The 22,805-nt window shown below is 39.6% G+C and overlaps 1 protein-coding gene across 1 annotated transcript in view; it reads right to left on the minus strand.

Annotated features, from left to right (window-relative positions):
* Positions 1–22,805, minus strand: part of LOC126088417 (zinc finger SWIM domain-containing protein 5-like) — a 147,446-nt gene that overhangs the window by 33,631 nt on the left and 91,010 nt on the right. The window contains exon 4 of the mRNA XM_049906557.1: positions 990–1,133. Within this exon, the coding sequence (XP_049762514.1) occupies positions 990–1,133 (144 nt within the window). The remainder of the gene's footprint in view (positions 1–989; positions 1,134–22,805) is intronic.

The following is a 22,805-nucleotide window of genomic DNA, read 5'->3' on the forward strand; positions in this document are numbered from 1 at the left end:
AACAAGAGAATAGTGCATGACAAATAATGTCATCTAGCAACATAATTGTAAAAGTAAACTAGTGACCTTTCTCATAACTCTTCATGTAAAATATACTGTAGGTCTTCATCGTCATTTTGTCCTCAGACAATAGTAGCAGAAACAACTCGAAATCTTCAGGTCATTTCCAACTTATACAGAAACAGCAAATAGAAGTGACATGTTGTGTGGCTAGGGCCTCCCCCTGGGTAGACCAGACGCCTGGTGCAAGTCTTTCGAGGTGATGCCACTTTGGTGAACAATGTTATGAGTTAGCAGCAGTTTTGATGTTTCCAGTGGCTATCATTCCAAGTGTGTGTCAATAAAATCAGTTTTTTCATAATTTTTTCCAATAAGAGGAATGAATAAGCATAAATCTGCACAATGTGATTTACATAAAAATAAAGTCAGACAAAAAACTTTACCATAATTTCTGGGAAATGCAATTGTATTCTCCCCATAATCATCTCAAGTATTCATTGATATAACTAACAGGAGGAATTGTGGAGTCAGCTCAAGTGGGATTTTTGAACAAGCATCCTATTGCTCCATCTTGGCTCAATGTGCTTCCTGTCTCTTTGCGCACGTGAATGTCTTGACCCCCGACACATAGTCCAAGAAAAAATTTCAAGTTGCTCTCTTGGCTCTCTGTGATTTCAGGTAACAGAAATTTATGAGAACTAATTTGTCACCTAGTTAAAAAGCATGATGGATGCTAAAATTTGTAATGTGATTACGTAAAACAGTAAAGGCAAAGATTTTCGAATTTTCTACTTTTTTCGATAACCATTATTTTATTCACAACCAAATTAAGATTAATTTCCAAATACCTATCATGTGTAGCACTCACTACATACATGCAGCACAGCCTACTGTGTTTCGGTAACATACAATATTTAAAATTTATACTATGCAGTACGTGTTAAAGACTAAAGTTTACATTTCAAGTTTCAAATTTATGTAATTCTCACCTGGAATCTGATTAATTTCAGATCTTTGTTGCAAAATCTCATCAGCCAATTTTTGAGCTGTGGGTAGTACTTCTGTGTGGTGTTCTGATATGAGATACTGAATGAATTTCTGCAACTGCTGACGATCCATCTGCAAAAGTGTTTCTGGAAAAAAAAATAAAAAAAGCTGTAACGAATAATAAACTAATTATAATAACAGAAGAAATAATTATCAAATTTTAACACTGAAACCACAATACAGCCTACGATAGGGCAGCAGGTGCCATAATAAATACTTGGAATGCCATTCAGTGGTTGAACACCCAGTGTTCAGTTCTGAGGAAACTAAAGCATTACTGGTCAGGAGCAACAGAAGAGCAACCTATAAGCACACCCAACAGAATTAAATGTAGTTCAAAGAGTAAAATTTCTTAGGGTTCATCCCAGATAGCACAGTAAGCCGGTTTCAAACTTGTTTCCAACTGTAAAGTTCAAGTATATAAGCTTGATCAAAGCTGGAATATTCAAGCCTGTTAGCTGGATTCTAGCTTGAAATAAACATCAAAGTTGGCAGAGTTCAAGCTATATTTCAAGCTTGACTTATCAAGCTTCGCTCCAGCTGTATCTACACACGTGGAATACAGCCTGGTATTTACAGCTTGTTTTAAGCTATATAAATATTAATCTGAATTTATTGAACCTAATTAATTACGTTACGTAATATTTAACATTTGTAACATTAACGTACCGAACTGTTTTCTAGTATAAAACAAACTTGTCAACGAACCACAACCATTAACGCGCATCACAAAGGTAAAATGGCCGTAAACGTAACTTTACGTTACGTAATATTTAACATTTGTAACATTAACGTACCGAACTGTTTTCTAGTATAAAACAAACTTGTCAACAAACCACAACCATTAACGCGCGTCACAAAGGTAAAATGGCCATAAACATAGCAAGGCTCAGAAAAGTAAATAAAATAAGATAAAACAGAACTGGAGACAGCCACACTCAAACCAAATTCCGCGCCGTCATGACGTCACACACGACAACACCCTTACGTCACGGCTTATAAACGCTTGTGGCGCTTCCCGTGGACGTCTATGGAAGCTATGCTGCGCGCGCATCTGCTGTACAGCCTTCCAGGGAAATTACAGTTTATTTCAAGCTTGGGAAAATTATTTTAATTCAAGCTAAATTTTTACAGCTTGATGTAAACTGTGTAACAGGTTGATTTTTCAATCTTGAATTTTCAACTGAACCTAAACTCAATACCCACCTTTAAACAAGCTGTGTAACAGGTTGATTTTTCAATCTTGAATTTTCAACTGAACGTAAACTCAATATCCACCTTGAAATAAGCTTGAGTGCTAGCTGGGATTGTATATCATTTCTCAGTGTGAAAAGAATACATTGTTACCACAACTCACAGATAAGTGCTGCACCATCATTTCATTTCTCAGAACATTAAGCCTCTAGTTACCAAATATGTTCTGTAAACGGTGTATTTTTCTTGCTTTAATGAATTACTGAGTTCTAGTGTCTATAAAGGGTGCTGCAGCATTCATAGTAGGATATTAAAAACACACCATCAGGCAGTAACTGTAATTTATTTATTACCTCTTCTGTCAATTAATAGTTAAAGGTATGCCATTTACTAATGTGTAAGTCATTATCCGTTGCGTGGATTACTTTTTGAATATGACTCCTGTCAAATGATGCCCCCTCTGCACAACACATTCATCTAGGCGGCATTGGAAGCTTTCTGTAACTCGGCGTAACGTGTTCCCTGGGACATTGCCGACGGCAGTTCTGATGTGATCCTTCAACTCAGGAACGGTGACACAGTGTGTTCAGAACACTTCTTGCTCCAGGTAACCCCAAAGGGAAAAGTCTGCACATGAAAGGTCAGGTCAGTGGGGCGGACAGGAAATGTCACCAAAATGGGAAATTACTCTACCGGGAAATGTCTGTCGCAAGAAATCCATGCAAATTCTGGCCACCATTCCCGAGTTGAAAGATCGCATCAGAACTGCCATCGGCAATGTCCCAGGAAATACGTTATGCCGAGTTATGGAAAGTTTCCAACGCTGCCTAAATGAATGTGTTGCGCAGAGGGGGCCTCATTTGACAGGAGTCATATCGCAAAAGTAATCCACACAATGGACAATGACTTACACATTAGTAAATGGCATACCTATAACCATTAATTGACATGAAAGGTAATAAATAAATTACAGTTACTGCCTGATGGTGTGTTTTTAATATCCAGTACTTTTGACAGCACTCATAAGATGGAAATAAAACAAACTGGAAGAGATAGTGTCAAAATATTAACTAATGTAAAAAGGAAAGACATTTGTAAGCAACTATTCAAAACATTTAACAGGCTAGCATTCAACAGTTAGCAGACGTATCAAACAAAACAGTTAGTTCGGTGTGGAACAACTGAACTTGAAGATGTGCTGGTTAGTGGCTGTAGTATTGTAAAACTATTTCAGACAAAAAAAAGTACAGCCATAATCAACCTAAACGATATTTTGAACAACACAGTGCTTCACTAGGCGTGGTGTCTGCCCCTGGTAGCTGAATGGTCAGCCTGACGGATTGCCAATCCTCTGTGACTGGGTTCGATTCCCTGCTGGGTCAGGGAATTTTCTCCGCCCAGGGACTGGATGTTGTGCTGTCCTCATCATCATCCTATCATCCTCATCGCCTGCATGTCACTAAAATGGGGTCAAATTGAAAGACCGGCACCCAGCGAATGGTCTTCCTGATGGGGGGCCCTTGCCATACGATTAAATAAATAAACTAGGCATGTTTCTATTCGAGATGGTATGCCATTGCCTTCCTCTGATCTTTGAACTGACTTACACACCAGTTCTATGAGCCACAGAGCCACATATACAACTATTTACCACCATATATTTCAAATGTCATTTTCAATGTGGTTAAACTACTCCTTTGGTTTAAAACTGAATATTTGTGTAGTATATTTTATATACACTACAAGGGAAAGAAAGGGGGAAAGCTCCATGATGGAATTATACAAATGGGTTGGAAATCTGTGAATGTGATGTACATGTACAGGCAAACATGTATCCTCCATTCCACGAAATTAATGTGAGTTGCCCTTTGCTAACTTGGATGGCTCTTGGCCTGATCCATATTTTAGCTTTTGAAGCTGTTAGGTAAAAAGTAAATAAAAAATATACTTGGCACTATCTCCAGCTTATTACTTGCTGTTATTGCAATAAATGTGGAAATAGTAAACCAATCTTTATAACGTAATTACACTGTAGTACTGTTCTTTTTTTCATTTAATGTCAGATAACTGCAGTTTTCACAATACGGAATTAAGTACATACCATTCCAAAAAGTATGTATTCTTAAAAACAGGACGGCGACACGCGCGGCAATCCATACTCTGTCTGCAATGAGGTCATTGTCATTTCATTGAGATGTCTGGGTCCAGGGGAATGTGGGGATTCTCTTGGTGGCAGGGTTTATCATGGTGGCCATACAATCAACCGTGCCGTGGTCAGCCTGCGAGGTCGGAATACGTCACCCCACTTGTTGAGCGCGAAGAAGCGCCGTAACCTGTTAGACGGGAGGTTATTAATTGCTGCCGCTTTAAAGGCGGCCGCGCCCTGCCGACAGCTCCCCTTTAAGCAGTTTTTAGCGGACAGGATCGATAGAATAAACGGTTGCTCGCTCGCCCGCTCCCACGGTGCAGTTGCCTCGCCGAACTCCACGCTGTGGTTCTAATTGAGGCACTCCACGTCACAACAAGCAACCAACGATTCAAGCAGCGCACGAATGTCAAGGTCACTAAGGAATCCCTCCTGTTCCAATCATAGTGAATCACTACTTATAATCAAATGTATTACTTTGAGTAACGTAGCTTGATGAGATTCCCAAAGCAGCGCACGAAGCGGGAGGAAGGCGGCTTTCAAGGAGCGACAAATTTTGGAAGAAATTTTATTTTTTGGTTAAGTATAAAAGCTATGTTTCTGCTAAATTTTAATGTAAATAATTGTCATATACAGGTAAAACAGATCCAATTAAGAAGCGATATCATTCAATAGCATTAACGTACCGCCAAACTGACATGGATGTGAATGTAAATAAGTTATACAAAACTGCAACCAGTAACTTTTTTGAATGATTATGTTTTATTCCAAGAACCGGTTTTCGAACCTTTTCAGGTTCATCTTCAGACGGTTTCAGGAAGTTACATCATTATTGCTCGCATAATGCTGGGTGCTGGCTTGCGACAGTATAGGCCCAGCACTATGCTAGCAATAATGATGTAACTTCCTGAAACCATCCGAAGATGAACCTGAAAAGGTTCGAAAACCGGTTCATGGAATAAAACATAATCATTCAAAAAAGTGACTGCTTCCAGTTTTGTATAACTTATTTACATTCAATATACAGTCACGGTTCTAAAATATCCGTAATGGATAAGCATAATCTGACATGGATATGGTTTCGTACATCATGTGCGCGCAGCCCATCCCCTCCTACATATGGCAGTCCATTGTTTGTTAATTGCTTGCTGTTTTATTGGTCTACATTGTTTTGTTTATATTTACGAATTTAAATTTATTAATAAGTTTTATAATAATGGATTGTCGAAAACGAAGTGGTGGAGCGACATATAGAAAAATAGCGAAAGAAAAAAAGAGAGTGAGGTGTTGCCTTAAACACGAGAACTGCTTGCAGTAGTGAAGACAAAATATAAGGTAACATTATAAAATATAAATACAATTCGTAATGGATACCTTGACCATCGTTTCAGCACGCGAGACTGGTTTCTAGTTATTGCAGAGAGTGTGCTACAAAACATGTTTTCATTCGTTTTATTTGCATGCAACCACACATTCGAAGACAAATGGCGTAATATTAGTTCCATTTCCGGCCTGCTTTCGAAGAGAAATTGCGTAATTTTAGTGCGACATTTACAGTGTGCTGTTGTTCTTTTTCTAGCAAGGCAAGGGACTCCGTGTAGAGGAACAAAGGAAGTTGGTGATTTTGATGATCCGGGAAATTTCTAAATGCCGTTGATCACATATCCCCTTTCGTAAGGATACTGAACGCCACAAGCTATTTTTCCGAAAATATAACAAGAGGATGTCCTTGACGTAAAAGTACAAAGGGGACAAGTCAAGATTACTTTGAAAAGATTGTACTAGCCTGTTTTGCACCATGTGCTGCTCTCTCTTTAAAGTTAATAGGAGCGCATGCAGGCGACACATCAGCTGAAGCTCAATTTTTTTTCGGTACTGTCTATCGTTTATGTCTTATTCTTTGTGGCTCCAACTTCAATCCGGGAAATACTACAGAAACACGAGGCTATAACATTTACGTTCCAGAGAATAAGCACATGATCTGCAAGAGTAGAGGCGCTCGAAGCTGTTTTCAGATATTTTGATGAAGTTATAGGGGCTGTGGAAGAAGTTGACACTTACAACATGTCAGCACAGGAACAAAAACTGAGGCAAAATTTATTTTAAAGAACATGAGAAAACTCGATTTCATTACTTTAACTTGTTTCTGCTAAGCAATGTTAAAAAATTATCATGTTGGTCAGCTTCTGCAAAGATAAGACCTTACGACTGACAAAGCTGTCCGAAAGGTTCAAGGAGTCTATAAATGGGACCGCATATAAGACACTAGTGCGACCCATTCTTTAACACTGATCGAGTGTTCGGGATCTCCACCAGGTCGGATTGAGGGAAGGTACGGAAGCAATTCAGAGGCTGGCAACTAGATTTCTTACAGTTAGGTAGGTTCCAACGCCACGCAAGTATTACGGAAGTGCTTCAGGAACTCAAATGTCAATCCCTGGAGAGAAAACGAGGAACACTATCGAGAAAATTTAGAGCACCGGCATTTGAAGTTGACTGCAGAACGATGCTACTAGCGCGAACGTACATTTCGCGTAAGGGCCACAAAGATAAGATAAGAGAGAAATTATAGCTCGTACGATGGCATATAGACGATCATTTTTCTCTCGCCTTTTTTTTTTTTTTTTTTTTTTTTTTTTTTTTTTTTGCGACTGGAACAGGAAGGGAAATGTCAAGTAACGCAGTACAAGGTACCCTCCACCACGCACCGTACGGTGGCTTGCGGACTACGTCTGTAGATGTAAAATTAGTTGGATATTCACAGGAATATTTGTTCAGGATATTCTTGTTGGAAGTAACTGACAGAGTGACAATGGAGCTGAGTAGCAGGTTTAAGGGGCTGAAGAAAATTACTGCAAAGTTTTAAATCTGTGTGATGTCCAAATTCAAGAAATGTAAATGGAGGACTTACAGGCCAAAACAGTGGAATTGTTAAATACATATTTAGAATATCTTAACAAGGAAGAATCTATTTTTTTGAATTGAATGTCTCAAACAACTTGTGGTGGCAATAGAAAGATGCATACAAAATGCCGCTGCCTCATCCACATTAAATTTAATTTATAAAAATTAATTGGGAGAGGGGTATCCCAACTTTACTACAGTCTTAATAATAGTCCTTACCGCCCTAGTTTCTATTTACTCCGCAGAACGTATTTTCTGTAAACTGAAATTAATTAAAATCTATTCGAGAAGCAAGACTGCTCAACTAAAGTTAAAAAATATGATAATAATATTCATAGGGCACAAACGAGCTGCTTCTATAAACTTTGATGAGATCATTTTGCTGCAAAAAAGCTTGGAAAGTGAAATTTTAAATTTATTATTTGTAGAATGAGTAATCATGTTTTATTTTTTTATATTTTGTAAATTTTTGTTTATTTGTTTTGACGTTGACCTTAATTCACTCAATAAGACAAGTTAATGTCATGAGAAGGTGATATTTATTTCGATATATATTGCCTAAATTACTGTTATAAAATTGTTGATTTTTATGAGGGGGGCCAAAGAAGGGGCAGCAAATTTAAGCTTGACCTCATTCGCAAAAATATTAGCTCCGGCCCTCTCTCAAAGCACTCTTTTTCTGTAATTCTAATATTTAATTTGTAAATTTGAAGGTAATACACACAGTTGCAGGCAGACTATTTCATAAACAGTTCAAAATGTCAGAGTTAGAGGGCGATATTGCTGCACGGTTGATACTTTTATTATATGTTAATACCCCGAGAATGTGAAGGACATACAATTTCTTCTGAAACAGAACGATCTACATTCTTCAACGACTTTCTACTGCTCATAGAAGAGCAGCACAGACAATGCACATCCATATCGGCGGTGTAATTTTTTTTTTTTTGTTAAAGTGGACGATAAATTTGGTTCAAATGAAGACGAAGTCAGCTGGTATAGTTTTATTTCCTGATTTTCAGCCATTTGCAGAGCATAACTGAACATGTGCAAGGAAATTTCGATTTCATATTTCCCGACTATGTTTGCAACCAATTTGACTATGAACACTGATATGTTCTATAGCTATTTTTTTTCGCGAGTTGTTTTCTTGGTTAGTAATGATTATTTTCGTGAATATATATTATTTCACTGTAACTGTTGTACGAGCCATCACAGTAGCGTCATAAATGAACACAATGTCAACGTAACTGCAGTCATATATGTTGTGTAATGTAAGTGAACCAAAAGTTTTTATTAATTCTATGACTATGTTTACAACTCCTTTTATGAAAAGGAGATATTAATGGTAGTACATTTTCCTTGTAACATGTAGAGGTACATCCAAGTATTTCTGTGAGACAATAGTTGCTACGATTACTCCCATACACGTATCAACTGAAAAAATGCTAAACTTTACAACTTATGAAAATATATGTGTTACGTCATTTACATATGTTAGAAACAGCAAAAAATGCAAATTAGATTCCTGTAGTACATCACAGTTATATGACTGCATCTAATTCAGAGTGCTTATTGCTCTATGATACCGACTGAAACACTCAATTATGTAATACAGGTAAGTTGAAAACCATGCAGAAGCTGTGTCTACTATTCCACAACTTTTTAGCTTTTGCAATAAGATACAAAAATCCATATAATCTGAAGTCTCAGACAGGTCACAACAATCCCCAATGGCAGGAAGTTTTGTGCAGTTGACAGTCTTCCTTCATCAAAGCGTATCAAGATTGTACTAAAATCGACCCTGCATGAGCAAGTTCTTGAGAATAATGTCATTTTATGTCTTCCTCCCAATTACATTAATCTTGGTCAGTGTCAGGTGTTTGAGAGAAGGGGGGAATTATGAGAAACAGTTAATTAATTGGCCTTTTCGATTATTTAAATGAATTGGTTAACTGATATGTTACTTCTTTATTTTTAGATCAGTAAACAATATCCCAATAATTATTTTTATGATAAAAAGGTTCGTTCAGCAAAAAATAGAGCGATGCTATCACTCTCATATTTCTCTTTTTGTAACTGTCATAAGTTAACTAACGTAAGTTGAAAATGGAGCCGCTTTAAGCGACGATCTATAATCACGCACAATGCTAACTGTCTGCAGTTCTCAACATGCTGAAATGTAATTACATTTTTTTTAATTTTAGTAGAAATGTATACCTATTGAACATTTATTACTAAAGCTAATTGTTTTTAACGCAGATACTGTAGAAATACACTTCCAAGGAGCGAAAGTGAACCGAGGACCATTAGTGTATGTAGTGTTTCTCCACTGAATCTTGAACGGGGAACTGTTGCTGAGTGCCCTGCGTTAGCAACCGGTCTTTCAGAATGCACAGAGGAAGCCAATTTCATTGGCTTTCTGAATTGCAGAAAGACGATTTTCATTGGATTACAGGTTAGTGTAAATAGAATCGAACAAGAGACTAAGTCCTGGTTGTCTGCTGTTACTGTGCCTCTTTGTATTACAATTGATATCTCATGTACGTTCCACAAATCATCTTTTGCAGTAAATGGTGACTGTACATTTGATTCTTCGACTTCGGCTACTTCCTGTGTACTCTTGCTCCAAACAAGGATATTTAACGCGCTAACTGCAGTAGATAACAGCCAAGGGATCTTGATAATGGAACCGCTTTCAGCGAAGGTCTGTTGTCGCGCACAGTAATAACAATCTGGAGTTCACAACATTTTGAAAACATCTTGGGTATTGTTGTTAGAGATTCTCTTCGAGACATTTTCATTCTGGTGTCGAAATGTTTGTGTCCATTAGCTTTCTTGCCAACATTGTATTACTCTGCTTCACGTTATGTAATTTTCACCAAAGATTATTTCGGTTACTTGGTGTAACGGCTGCAAAAGTGTAATGGCATCTTTTTTACCTGGAATTCCGTAACTACTGAAGATGTTGGACCTTCAGGCTGTTTCAGCAAAACAGTGCTCGCTATATTTCACAAAGATATGAATGTTGAAGCATTGAAAATGTCGAGTTCCATCTTGTGGGGCAATGCTGAATGAGCTGACGAATTTCACTTACTCATTTTACAGCAGATGTTTGAAGTTTGGCAAAGGTCATATGAAGCATTGATACTTTGCTTTATGGACGTTTACTACTTGACACACTAAATAGGAGCCGATGTTGGCAGCGATCAAGGTGGTTAGAATAATATAACACCTCCTTGGAGCAATCGTAAGCAAGACACAGTCGACACGAAATGCCCCGACTTTACACGATCAGTACTAGGGGCACAGGAACTAATTTCTGTAATCAAGCAGAAGACAGCAAGGCAATACTCAACAGCGTTTACAACAAAAAATGGGAAAATTGGAAAAATTAATCGTAAGAATAATTAATTGGCGTAAAATAAATGTAGGTGCGCCTGTAATCGATTAAAAAAATAATTACGATTAATCGATTAATTCCAATTAATTGCCCGTCCCCACGAGAGAGAGAGAGAGAGAGAGAGAGAGAGAGAGAGAGAAATGTATATACTTCACAGGTTTCGAGATTGTTGGTATATACATCTTTTTCAGAATAGAAGAGAGAGTTTCGCACAGTCTAAAAGCTATTTCTCTTGTATGATTCAGCACCGTTTGAAATGGGTGTCACGTAATTGCCTTAAACGTAACCATACTTCTCCGTATCACAACAGCACCCCAAGCGTAAACATACTTGGTGCTGCCACAGCGTCCAACAGGGAAATGTTATTCTATATTGAACAATAAAACACTGTCCTAGTTAATGTTTTGCTTCATTAATTAACATAACATGTTTAGGACCCGTTTCCACTAACAGGTAGTAAATAGAGTCTGTGCTGATGCATCATTCTCTCTGTCTCTTCTACCGTATTACTCATTATAGTACAGCTGGTGTGAAAAAAAAGTAACAACCAACCCGCCATTAAATCTGTTTCCTGATGACTGATAACTTGAGTTGAAAACAACTCGTCTTAGTTAAAAAGTAAACAGAGACTAATCTTAGCTTTTCATTGTTCGTAAAAGAACCACGTTTGATAGTAACAAATACAAATTTACTTTTGTGATTACGACATCGTGCACACGGAAGATTACTCTCGTATCACATCAGTCACCGTAAAACCTTATTAGAATTCTATGAAGCAGGTCCCTTGATTATAAAGGGTGTTACAAGAAGGTACGGCCAAACTTTCAGGAAACATTCCTCACACACAAAGAAAGAAAATATGTTATGTGAACATGTGTCCGGAAACGCTTACTTTCCGTGTTAGAGCTCATTTTATTACTTCTTTTCAAATCACATTAATCATGGAATGGAAACACAGAACGTACCAGCGTGACTTCAAACACTTTGTTACAGGAAATATTCAAAATGTCCTCCGTTAGCGAGGATACATGCATCCACCCTCCGTCGCATGGAATCCCTAATGCGCTGATGCAGCCCTGGAGAATGGCGTATTGTATCATAGCCGTTCACAATACGAGCACGAAGAGTCTCTACATTTGGTACCGGGGTTGCGTAGACAAGAGCTTTCAAATGCCCCCATAAATGAATGTCAAGAGGGTTGAGGTCAGGAGAGCATGGACGCCATGGAATTGGTCTGCCTCTACCAATCCGTCGGTCACCGAATCTGTTGTTGAGAAGCGTACGAACACTTCGACTGAAATGTGCAGGAGCTCCATCGTGCATGAACCAAATGTTGTGTCGTACTTGTAAAAGCACAGGTTCTAGCAACACAGGTAGAGTATGAAATTATGATAACGTGCTCCATTGAGCGTAGGTGGAAGAACATGGGGCCCACTCAAGACATCACCAACAATGCCTGCCCAAACGTTCACAGAAAATCTGTGTTGATGACGTGATTGCACAACTGCGTGCGGATTGTCGTCAGCCCACACATGTTGATTGTGAAAATTTACAATTTGATCACGTTGGAATGAAGCCTCATCCGTAAAGAGAACATTTGCACTGAAATGAGGATTGACACATTGTTGGATGAACCATTCGCAGAAGTGTACCCGTGGAGGCCAATCAGCTACTGATAGTGCCTTCACACGCTGTACATGGTACGGAAACAACTGGTTCTCCCGTAGCACTCTCCATACAGTGACGTGGTCAATGTTACCTTGTACAGCAGCAACTTCTCTGACGCTGACATTAGGGTTATCGTCAATTGCACGAAGAATTGCCTCGTCCATTGCAGGTGTCCTCGTCGTTCTAGGTCTTCCCCAGTCGCGAGTCATAGGCTGGAATGTTCCGGGCTCCCTAAGACGCCGAACATTTGCTTCGAACGTCTTCCTGTCGGGACACCTTCGTCCTGGAAATCTGTCTTGATACAAACGTACCGCGCCACGGCTATTACCCCGTGCTAACCCATACATCAAATGGGAATCTGACAACTCCGCATTTGTAAACATTGCACTGACTGCAAAACCACGTTCGCGATGAACACTAACCTGTTGATGCTACGTACTGATGTGGTTGATTCTAGTACTGTAGAGCAATGAGTCGCATGTCAACACAAGCACCGAAGTCAACATTACCTTCCTTCAATTGGGCCAACTGGTGGTGAATCGAGGAAGTACAATACATACTGACGAAACAAAAATGAGCTCTAACATGGAAATTAAGCGTTTCGTGACACATTTCCACATAACATCTTTTCTTTATTTGTGTGTGAGGAATGTTTCCTGAAAGTCTGGCCGTACCTTTTTGTAACACCCTGTAGATTGTAGCAGCTGTTTTCAGTACGGAAACGGCACGTCGACCCTTTTCACTTTTTTCCATTCCTCATAATTAGCAACAGCATTTAGATGAATAGCACGAGCGTAAGCCGTGATGAAGGATAGGGAATTTTGCTTTTGTTCGTTTTCATGTGCACATGAACAAGCATCTTTTTCGCGTAAATAGTGTACTAGCACCTCTGACATAGGAATAGTATGCTTCGCTGAGTAAAAGGCATGCTCTTTGTATCTATCGGAGTAGTTAATGATTTAATGGACTCGACATGAAGAAATTCACACCGAAGCAGCTCTCCCGCACCCTCTCTTTCTCTCTCGCTCGTTATGTTTACATGTGGCTCCCAAAACCGGATTTCGTAAACATTCAAAAATCAGTTCTCAAACTTCGGTTCCAGCTGCCGGTTTTGCACATCCACAAGTGATTTTCCCTCCCGTGTAAACGTGCAGCCGTTTCTGATACGCTGTTTGGGTGTCAGGTTACGTCTTGTGTTTAAAAAAATTTCGGCTAGTTTGGACGGAGCGACTTTTTGTAGAGTGAAGCAAACATAGAAATATTAGACTGAGCATGAAGCTGCCTACTCCTCTAATACTTAACTGAAGAGAACCAGAGATTATGTTGATTAAATCAGAATCTGGAAGAACTGCTTCTCAGACGACATATTTGACTGGGTAGGAAATTCGCATGAGATCTTAACATGTAAACACGACATGTGAAAAATGGTTTGCGAAATTCGGTTTTCGTCTTAGTTTCTCTCTCTCTCGGCCGCGCGTGATCAGCCGAGCGGTCTGGGGCGCTGCAGTCATGGACTGTGCGGCTGGTCCTGGCGGAGGTTCGAGTCTTCCCTCGGGCATGGGTGTGTGTGTTTGTCCTTAGGATAATGTAGGTTTAGCAGTGTGTAAGCTTAGGGACTGAAGACCTTAGTAGTTAAGTCCCATAACATTTCACACACATATGAACAGTCTCTCTCTCTCTCTCTCTCTCTCTCTCTCTCTCTCTCTCCCTGTCGTGTCGTCGGCAATGGCTGTTGATAACATGCTTTTGCATAGTTAAGAATTCAGTTTTTCTTCAGTGGAAATTATTATTTCTTTTCGAATACTGATTCGTAGTCAGTTGTAACGTATCTAACATATTAGGAAAGAAAAAAAATGTAACAGCCGTTTCGATCTAATAACAAAGATCGATAACAACGCTAGACTGCAATAGACTTTTCACTATTTTTTAAAAAAAAAAGGACTTGTAAGGAATGTAAAAAACTCCGCAAAGACTTTAAAAATATCAGTTTAAAGAGATATTGATGTACTGATGTAAAATATTGAATATGTCATTCATTGTGAGAAGTCCATCTACTACTGATAATTAAATTTTTGCGTTAACTGAAAATTTAAACCATTTATGGAATCTGGTAAAAGTCTTCATTAAAACCAAAAAATATTTTTTCAAACTTTTAAAATATGAAATATCTGATTAGACTACAAAATTTTCAAAAGGTGTAAAGTACACTTCCCCAGACTCTGTTATTGAGAGGGTTAAACATAAACTACGAACTCTCACGCTCAAATAATTTGAGTGGATAAGCAAGTTTGCATATTATTAATTAGATAGAACATACTTCCGTTAAACTGGGACCGTTCATAAAGTGCTCAGTAACATACAAGTGACATTACAGAATCACACCATATACTCGGCAGTAAGCAACATGATATCTGATGATAGCTACAGCGAAAATGAAGAAACCCTTTATCAAAAGTGATTAAGGAGGAGGAGGAAACTATTGTTTAACGTCCCGTCGCCAACGAGGTCATTAGAGACGGAGCACAAGCTCAGATTAGAGAAGGATTGGGAAGGAAATCGGCCGTGCCCTTTCAAAGGAACCATCCCGGCGTTGGCCTAAAAGGATTTAGGGAAATCACAGAAAAGATAAATCAGGATGGCCGGAGACGGGTTTGAACCGTCGTCCTCCCGAAGGCGAGTCCAGTGTGCTAACCACTGCGCCACCCCGCTCAGTAGTGATTAAGCGTACGCACAAATTAACTTCTAAGTTTATAATACTAACAATTGATTGACTTTTTTCGTGTTTTACTAATTAAAAAATCGCGCGCGCGAGAGTTTAACACAATGTTTATCAACACAGACTTTAAATGAAAGCACAATTGCATCACATAAGGTAACCTGCAGTTCAAAATGAATATAATACGCGTAAAATGTTTTAGCCATTGTAGCACCCCAGATTATTGAAGAAAAGTTCACGCATATACATTTAAAAGATATGCTGCTGATACACATGTAATTTGTGTTCCCTCTCTCTCCGTCGTAAATAGTTGCTTTGGCTAGCAGCGAACTTCTTCACAGTCTATCATATATACATATACTGTCTCACTGCAGATAACAGAAAAGACAGTGTTCAACATTATCCAGCTATACGATCGCATTTTAAGCAACTTCGTGAAGAGCAACGATAATAGTGTTCTTGTCGATCTAGGTATTATAATTTAGGTGGCTACAGTTTTGTTTTAAATCACTGCTCGCCTGTGTTATCAATGTGGTTTCTGTGTTATTAGTTATGGTTTAAAACTGAAGAAATCACTGAATAAAACTAGTTTTTCTCACTTTTTAGATATTTTACTAACCTTCAAAATAAACAAGTTGATCCATCAAAGTACCACGATTCTCAAGGGGAAAGTTTGGGAACCCCTGCCTTAAGCAATGCCTATAGCAAAATTATTCATCTTTGATCCGTTGAAATAAGATGGAACACCGTTGGCAGTTTGACTCGATGACATATGGCATAGTGCGGTATCTCGTAAAACGTAGACCAAAAACCACAGCCGGCCGGTGTGGCCGTGCGGTTCTAGGCGCTTCAGTCTGGAACCGCGTGACAGCTACGGTCGCAGGTTCGAATCCTGCCTCGGGCATGGATGTGTGTGATGTCCTTAGGTTAGTTAGGTTTAATTAGTTCTAAGTTCTACGCGACTGATGACCTCAGAAGTTAAGTCGCATAGCGCTCAGAGCCATTTGAACCATTTTTAGCCAAAAACCACATTCAAGTTGAAATGAAGTTGCTGATGTTAACTACTCGAATTACTGATAAGAAAAGGAGGCGACAGGAAATGTAATAATCTCGTGGACTGAGCGTACCGAAGAAGCTTCTCCTCTCCTGTTGTTAAATATTGTGCGCTGGATGCACAAAATGGCAATACTCGCCATTACGGTCAAATTTACATCGCAACGATGTGCATCGCAAAGCAAACAGGCAAGTGTTGAGTATATATTTATTTGTATCTAAGGTTAACAGTCCTTTCCGAATCATCGCTCACAAATAGTTTAAGGGTTCTACAATTAAAAAAACAGTGTTAAGGTTCCTTAAGCAAAGGCAACAGGGAAGTTCCTTACACCCGTGGAAAAGCGGCAGCTCAAGGCGACAAGTTTGTGAGAACCGACGACAGATGGCATCAACGTCGCGCAATATTGTATCGACACCATCTCTTTCAAGCGCACAGAAGGTGCTGTCTAGCTACGTGCGTTGACACAATACTCACAATCAACAGTTACGTAGTACGAATTAATAAACCAGTGAATTTGCATAGTCCCTTTCTTTCACGTCCTGCACTCGAGGCCGTTTGCTCCGGAAATGCGATACCGAGAACTCGGCGTGGCAACAACGCGGCGGCGCTCTATTGTTTACAGCTAGCGCCGCAGTCGTTCACCCGACGCGCGTGACGTAGCCCGGAGGCGTGCCCGGTGACGTCACGCGCCGCCAGCTGGCCGGCCAAGGACGAGTTATGTCACAGCGCCGCGCGCGCAGTCACGGCCGTAAGCGGCGGAACTGAGCATAGTAAATTGTGTCGACCACATATCTATGCATTCTACCAAAACCTACCACATCATAACCGGACATTCTACGTGGTCTTAGTAAATATGATTGTTCAGATCTGTTTCCACAACTGCTAAAAAATTGCCAGAAGCGAGAATCAAACGGCGTTGCAATACGAACTGAGGAGCACTGGTGCAACACCGCCGTGACGACGCTCAAGAAACGGGGTGGGAGATAGCTACATCGTTCTCCCTAACAGTGGCGTGACAGTGCCTTACTTCAGGATGAATGCATCCGAAAGCTTCGTGCCACAAAATTTTCCTTGGTCATCATCGTCTATTTCTGGCAAACTGTGAGTGATATTTATGTCTTTTCATAGCTCATGGACTCAGCTAAATGCCCTGGCGTTGCGTTTTACGAAATGCCTTCACTTCTGCTCGCCACATGAGACGAACTGGCACAAGAACGCCTGTCTGTTTCACGCAGATGCGCCAAAACAAATGAACACGTTAAGAAATTTGTGACATTTTGGAATGGTTCTCCTTCTTCTTTCCGTCTTGGTCATCTGAGGACCACTTTGAATCACTTCATATTCTTTTCTTTTGGTCTTTATCCTTGTCCCATGTTCCTTCAATCACATACTTGGCAACTTTCTTTGCTCTTCTGTCCATGATGTTTTTGCGTTGATTCTAGTTCTGACCTGGAAACCCATGACAGCCTCTTTTTTATCCGAAAGTTACGCTGCTGTAAACCTCTCGTTTGCTGTATTCCTATTTCTTCAGGGTTGCTTTGTACCTTGGAACTTTTTTGCAAGAAACTTCATTGTGTCAACATGTCTGTTCCATTCTGACTCTGTGTCTGAAAAACATAGTCCTTTTCCTGACAATGTCTCTAGCTGAGTATAAGTTCTTGGTTCGCTTGTCTTCTGTATTGAAAGTATCTTGTTATTCGATTTCCCAATATGCTCCATGTTCTAGCCCCATTAGTAATCCTGCTCTTCGACATTTTAGACTTCATGCTTCGTATATAGTTTCAGCACTTTTGTATGGTATTACTATATTTAGGAATATAAAATTACTATTTTTGTCACGTGATATTTGAGCGTCAAAGGTATTGGTTACACAGCACTTCCTCGAAATTAACGGCGACTCCAATATTCAGTCTTTATCATTCTTCTTTTCTTTACGAGACGCTTTCTTTTGCTCCGAAGACGTCATTGCAATCTTTCAAGATGTAAATGTGATACTTCTTTGCTCCGCAGATGTCATTGCAATCTTCCAAGATGTAATTGTGACACTTCTTTGTAAATAGTAACTTTATTATGTTTGTCTTCCTAGTAATTGTCATATTTGTGTAATAATTTCATAGACCAGCGAATTTTAAATTTAAAAAAGTTACTAGCCCTGGCAGGCCATTCAGTGCCTATGGACCGCCGTGTCGTCCTCTGCAAATGGTGACATTCGCATGCGGCACGAAGTGGTATTGGGTCACCGCTCTCTCCGCCGGCTTTTCAGTCCTTATAATCAATACTTCTCACAAAAGTAGCTCCTCAGTTGATATCATAAGACGGAGCGCGCCCCTTTCCAGTCCTCTCGTCAAGGAAAAGTCCGTGGCAGTACCGGGAATTGCATCGAATCGAGGTCCTCCGCATAAGTCAAACACGCTGACCACTTAGCTACACAGCCGATTTTTATATTTAGACGTATCAATATGAACGAATTACACCTCCTGGTGATGTAACATCTAAAAATATTCTGTAAGATTTCACAGTCTGAAAACAGGTTTGATGCAGCTCTCCATGCTAGTCTCTCCTGTGCGAGCCTCTTACCTCTGCATGACTACCGCAACGTCCATACATTTGACTATTTAATTGTTGGTCTCCCTTATAATTTTTACACCCCCCCCTTTCCCCAACACGCCTTCGATCATTGCCAAATTAACTCTTCCTCAGTGCCTCAGAATGCGTCGTATCAATCGATCACTTGTTGCCACAAATTTCATTTTTCCCCAGTTCCATTCAATATCTCCTCATTTGTTATTCGATCTACCTACTTGATCTTTAGCATTCTTCTGTAGCACCCCATCTCGAAAGCTTCTATTCTTTTTTGTCCGCACTGTTTATCGTCCACCTTTCATTTCCATACGTAGCTGCACCCCAAACAATACAGTTAAATTTACATTAGCTGTTAAACAAATTTGTCTTCTTCAGAAATGTGTCGTGCTGATGTCAGTCGACAGTTTATTTCCTCTTTATTTCGGCCATCGTTAGTTATTCTCCTGCCCAAACAGTAAAACTTAATTACTACCTTTAGTGTGCAATTTTATGATGCAATTCCCTCACATCTCCTGATTTACACCGACTACATTCTATCCATTCCGTTCAACTACTCCTCCAAGTCTGTTGCCGTGTCTGACAGAATTGTAAAGTCATCAGCAAACCTCAATGTTCTTTCCACCTTTCACTTTTCCCTTCTTTGCTTGATATTGACTTGTCACCTGAGCTCTTGATATTCACACAGATGGTTCTCTTTTCGCCAAAGGGCCGTTAATTTTCCTGTAGGAAGCATCTATCTTCCTCTAGTTATGCATGCTTGTACATCCTTGCATTTGTCTTCTATCATTCCTGCTTTCCCATTTTGCACTTTCTATCGATCTTAATTGTTAGACGTCTGTATTTTCTTTCGCCTGTTTCATTTGCTGCATGTTTTTATTTTCTCCTGTAGAAATTCAGTATCTCCTGCATTATCCATGGATTTCTAATCGGCCTATCTTTTTATCTACGAATCCTCTGCTGGTTTCCCCATTTCGTCTCTAAACGCTACCCATTCGTCTCCTAATGTATTCCTTTCTCTTCTTTCCGTCCAACCTAGTCTAATGATCCCTCTGAAACTCTCAAAAATTTCTGAATCCTTCGATGTATCTAGGTCCAATCTTCTTAATTTCCTGCAGTTTTGCAATTCCTTCAGTTTTAAGCTGTAGTTAATAGTTGTAATAAATGTTGTCAGGCTCTACATCCGCCCCTGGAAACGCCGTGTAGTTTAAAATACGGTTCCGAAATCTTTGTTAGAACATCATACAGTATAATATTCTGAAACCTTCCAGTGTCTCCACGTCTGTTCCAGGTACACACCCTTCTTTCATGATCCTGAAACCAAGTGTAGGCGATACTTAAATTATGCTCTGTGCAAAGTTGTTCAAAGCGGCTTCCTCTTTCATTCCTTTCCCCCAGTCCATGTTCTCATACTATTTTTTCTTCTCTTCCTTTTCCTACTTCCTAATTCTGGGCGCCCATCATAATTAAATTTTCATCTCCCTTACCTATCTGAACAATTTCGTTTATCTCATCATACGCTCTTTCAGTCTCTCCATCATTTGCAGAGGTAGTCTTCTACCTACTGTGGTAGGCGTTGGCTTCGAATCAATTTGGCTACAATACTGCGTTCACTATGCTGTTCTCACTAACTGACCCGATTCCTATTTTTGTATTTATTATAAGGCCTACTCCAACATTATTCCTATTTGATTTGTGGTTTTAACTCACTGACCTGACCAGAAGTGCTGTTCTTGCTGCCAACGCATTTCGCTAATCCTCACTTTATCTAACTTTAAACTATCCATTTCTCTTTTTAAATTCTTTAATCTGACTACCCGATTAATGGATCTAACATTCCGCAGTCGAACCCTTAGAATGCCGGTTTTGTTTCTCCTGAAAACGACATTCTCCTCAATATTCCCCGCTCGAAGATCCGAATTGGGGAATGTTTTACCTCCGGAATATTTTAACCAAGAGGATGCCATCGTCATGAAGCCATAAGCAGAGTAGCATGTCCGCGGGAAAAAAACCGGATGTACGTTCCCCTTGTTTTAAGATGTTCGCTGTTCGAACACTGAAAGTCCATAATGACTAACGTTCAAGGCCAGAACAACCAGTCACACAGACTGTTGCATCTGCAAATACCGAAAAGGCTGCTGCCTCTGTTTAGGAACGACGGGTCAGTCTGATCTCTCCACAGATATCCCTCCGTTGTGGTTTTACATACGGTACGGCCATCTGTATCATTGGGATACGCAGTCCATCAAGACTCGGCAAGGGCCATAAAACGTATAACGAAGCATGAGTAATTTAATTAAGAGCTTAAGCTGCAAAGTGATAAAAAATATTATGTGTATAATTTATACTGTTTCAGAAACAGCGGTGGAGTGGCAAATGGCTTCTCAACTGTCGGTAGAAGCAACATTTAAGCCTTTTAAGCTGAAAGCAGTAATTCAGACTAAAATATTCTGCAGCACGCTTCAACACATCTTCAAACGTCACACTACTAGCGCAGTAAATAGTTTTAACTGGTATAAAGCACGTCAGTACACTGACGTGCGAAATAATTAACCAGCTAACTGCGTGTGCGCGTTCCCTTTCGTCTATCGCCGCTTTCGTAATGTATGGAGCTTCAGTGCGTGTGCCCCTTTTCGAAAGTATGTTACTGCGGATGAACATATTTCTTGCATTTGCGTAACACAGACGGAATCGTGAGAGAAGTTGGGATGAAGAATACACACGTTCTTTCGAAAACTTTTGTTTTGAGTAAATATCATTGATGCCCGTGCTTCTTTTGCAGTAACTTATAGAAATATCTCCATACCATTGAATAAGGATCTCTTTTTATTTCAAACACACCTGATCAGTTCTAAAGGTCAAACATTCCTCTTCAAAGCCTTCATTCATTTTGTTCTATCGATTTCAAAGCGTAGCTCGTGTGACCGATATCTTTGAAAGCCATTAATCGAACTTGTCAATGACACAGATTGGAATGAAAAAAAAATATCCTCCTTAAATTCCAGTTATAGGAATTTTTATGTTCTGTGACTATGAATTATTAGCAGTCTTTAGTGGTTATTTTTAATACACTTGAGTTACAAAACAGATGATTTGTTCAAGTACTCTCCGAACTTTATGTTAAAGATGAGACTAGTCAACGAGTTTCTCGTGTAGACTACTCTCCCATAACTGTCTCTTATCAATACAGATTTTATAGCTTGGCTGATACAAAAATGATGATGCTACGTAGCTAGAAACAATTTGAATTCGGTCTATCGAACAGATCACAGGCACGCTGGGAATGTTTGGATGGCCTCATACAAGTTTCGAATTTGTAAAAAGGCGAAGGAAGAATATAAACGGATGTCCCGTCGATGAGGAGGTCCTTAGAGATGGAAAGCAAATCTCGGATATAATAAGAACAGAAGGAAACCGACCTTGTCGTTTGCCGTACTGGATTATTGTGAAACCACGGAAAACCTAATTTTGGACGGCTGGATGGAGTTCAATGTCGGTATTCCGCAACGTGAATCCAGTGTGCTAACCATTGTGCCACTTCCGTTGTTTGTAAGAAGACTATGGGACAAAAAAGCCAATTGAATCTACAAGTTTACTGCAACCAGACACAAAATGTCTATGTTTCACCACGCGTAAGATATTTGAACTTTCATCATCAAGTGGATTTATGTTAGTAACACGTGCATGTGTTGTGTACGTACGACTTTTGGACAACCTGTAGCACTGTCTCCAGTGATCACAGACTCCTTTTCGATCATTTTTACACAACATACGCTTTGTATACGCTTTAATGTACACAAAAGTGCATGTGATGTATATGTCAACAGGGCAGGAAAAAAGAGCCTGTTACCACTGGAACAACGCTACAGGTTACCCAAACTTGAAGACACAACACCTGCACATGTTGTTGACATAATCCGCCCGATGTTGAATGTCTAAACCTATAAATGCGTAGTGGTATCAAGAAGATAGACTGGTTACCGTAAACTCGTAGTTCAACCTAAGGTTTTCGCATTTAAAAGACAAAGAACTGTTGCGAGCGCTTATTCCTGGACCGAAAGTTCACCCTAATCCTGACGTGTCAGATGTGACC

The sequence above is a fragment of the Schistocerca cancellata genome, chromosome 6, assembly GCF_023864275.1.
Source record: "Schistocerca cancellata isolate TAMUIC-IGC-003103 chromosome 6, iqSchCanc2.1, whole genome shotgun sequence".
Classification (NCBI taxonomy): Eukaryota; Metazoa; Arthropoda; class Insecta; order Orthoptera; family Acrididae; genus Schistocerca; species Schistocerca cancellata.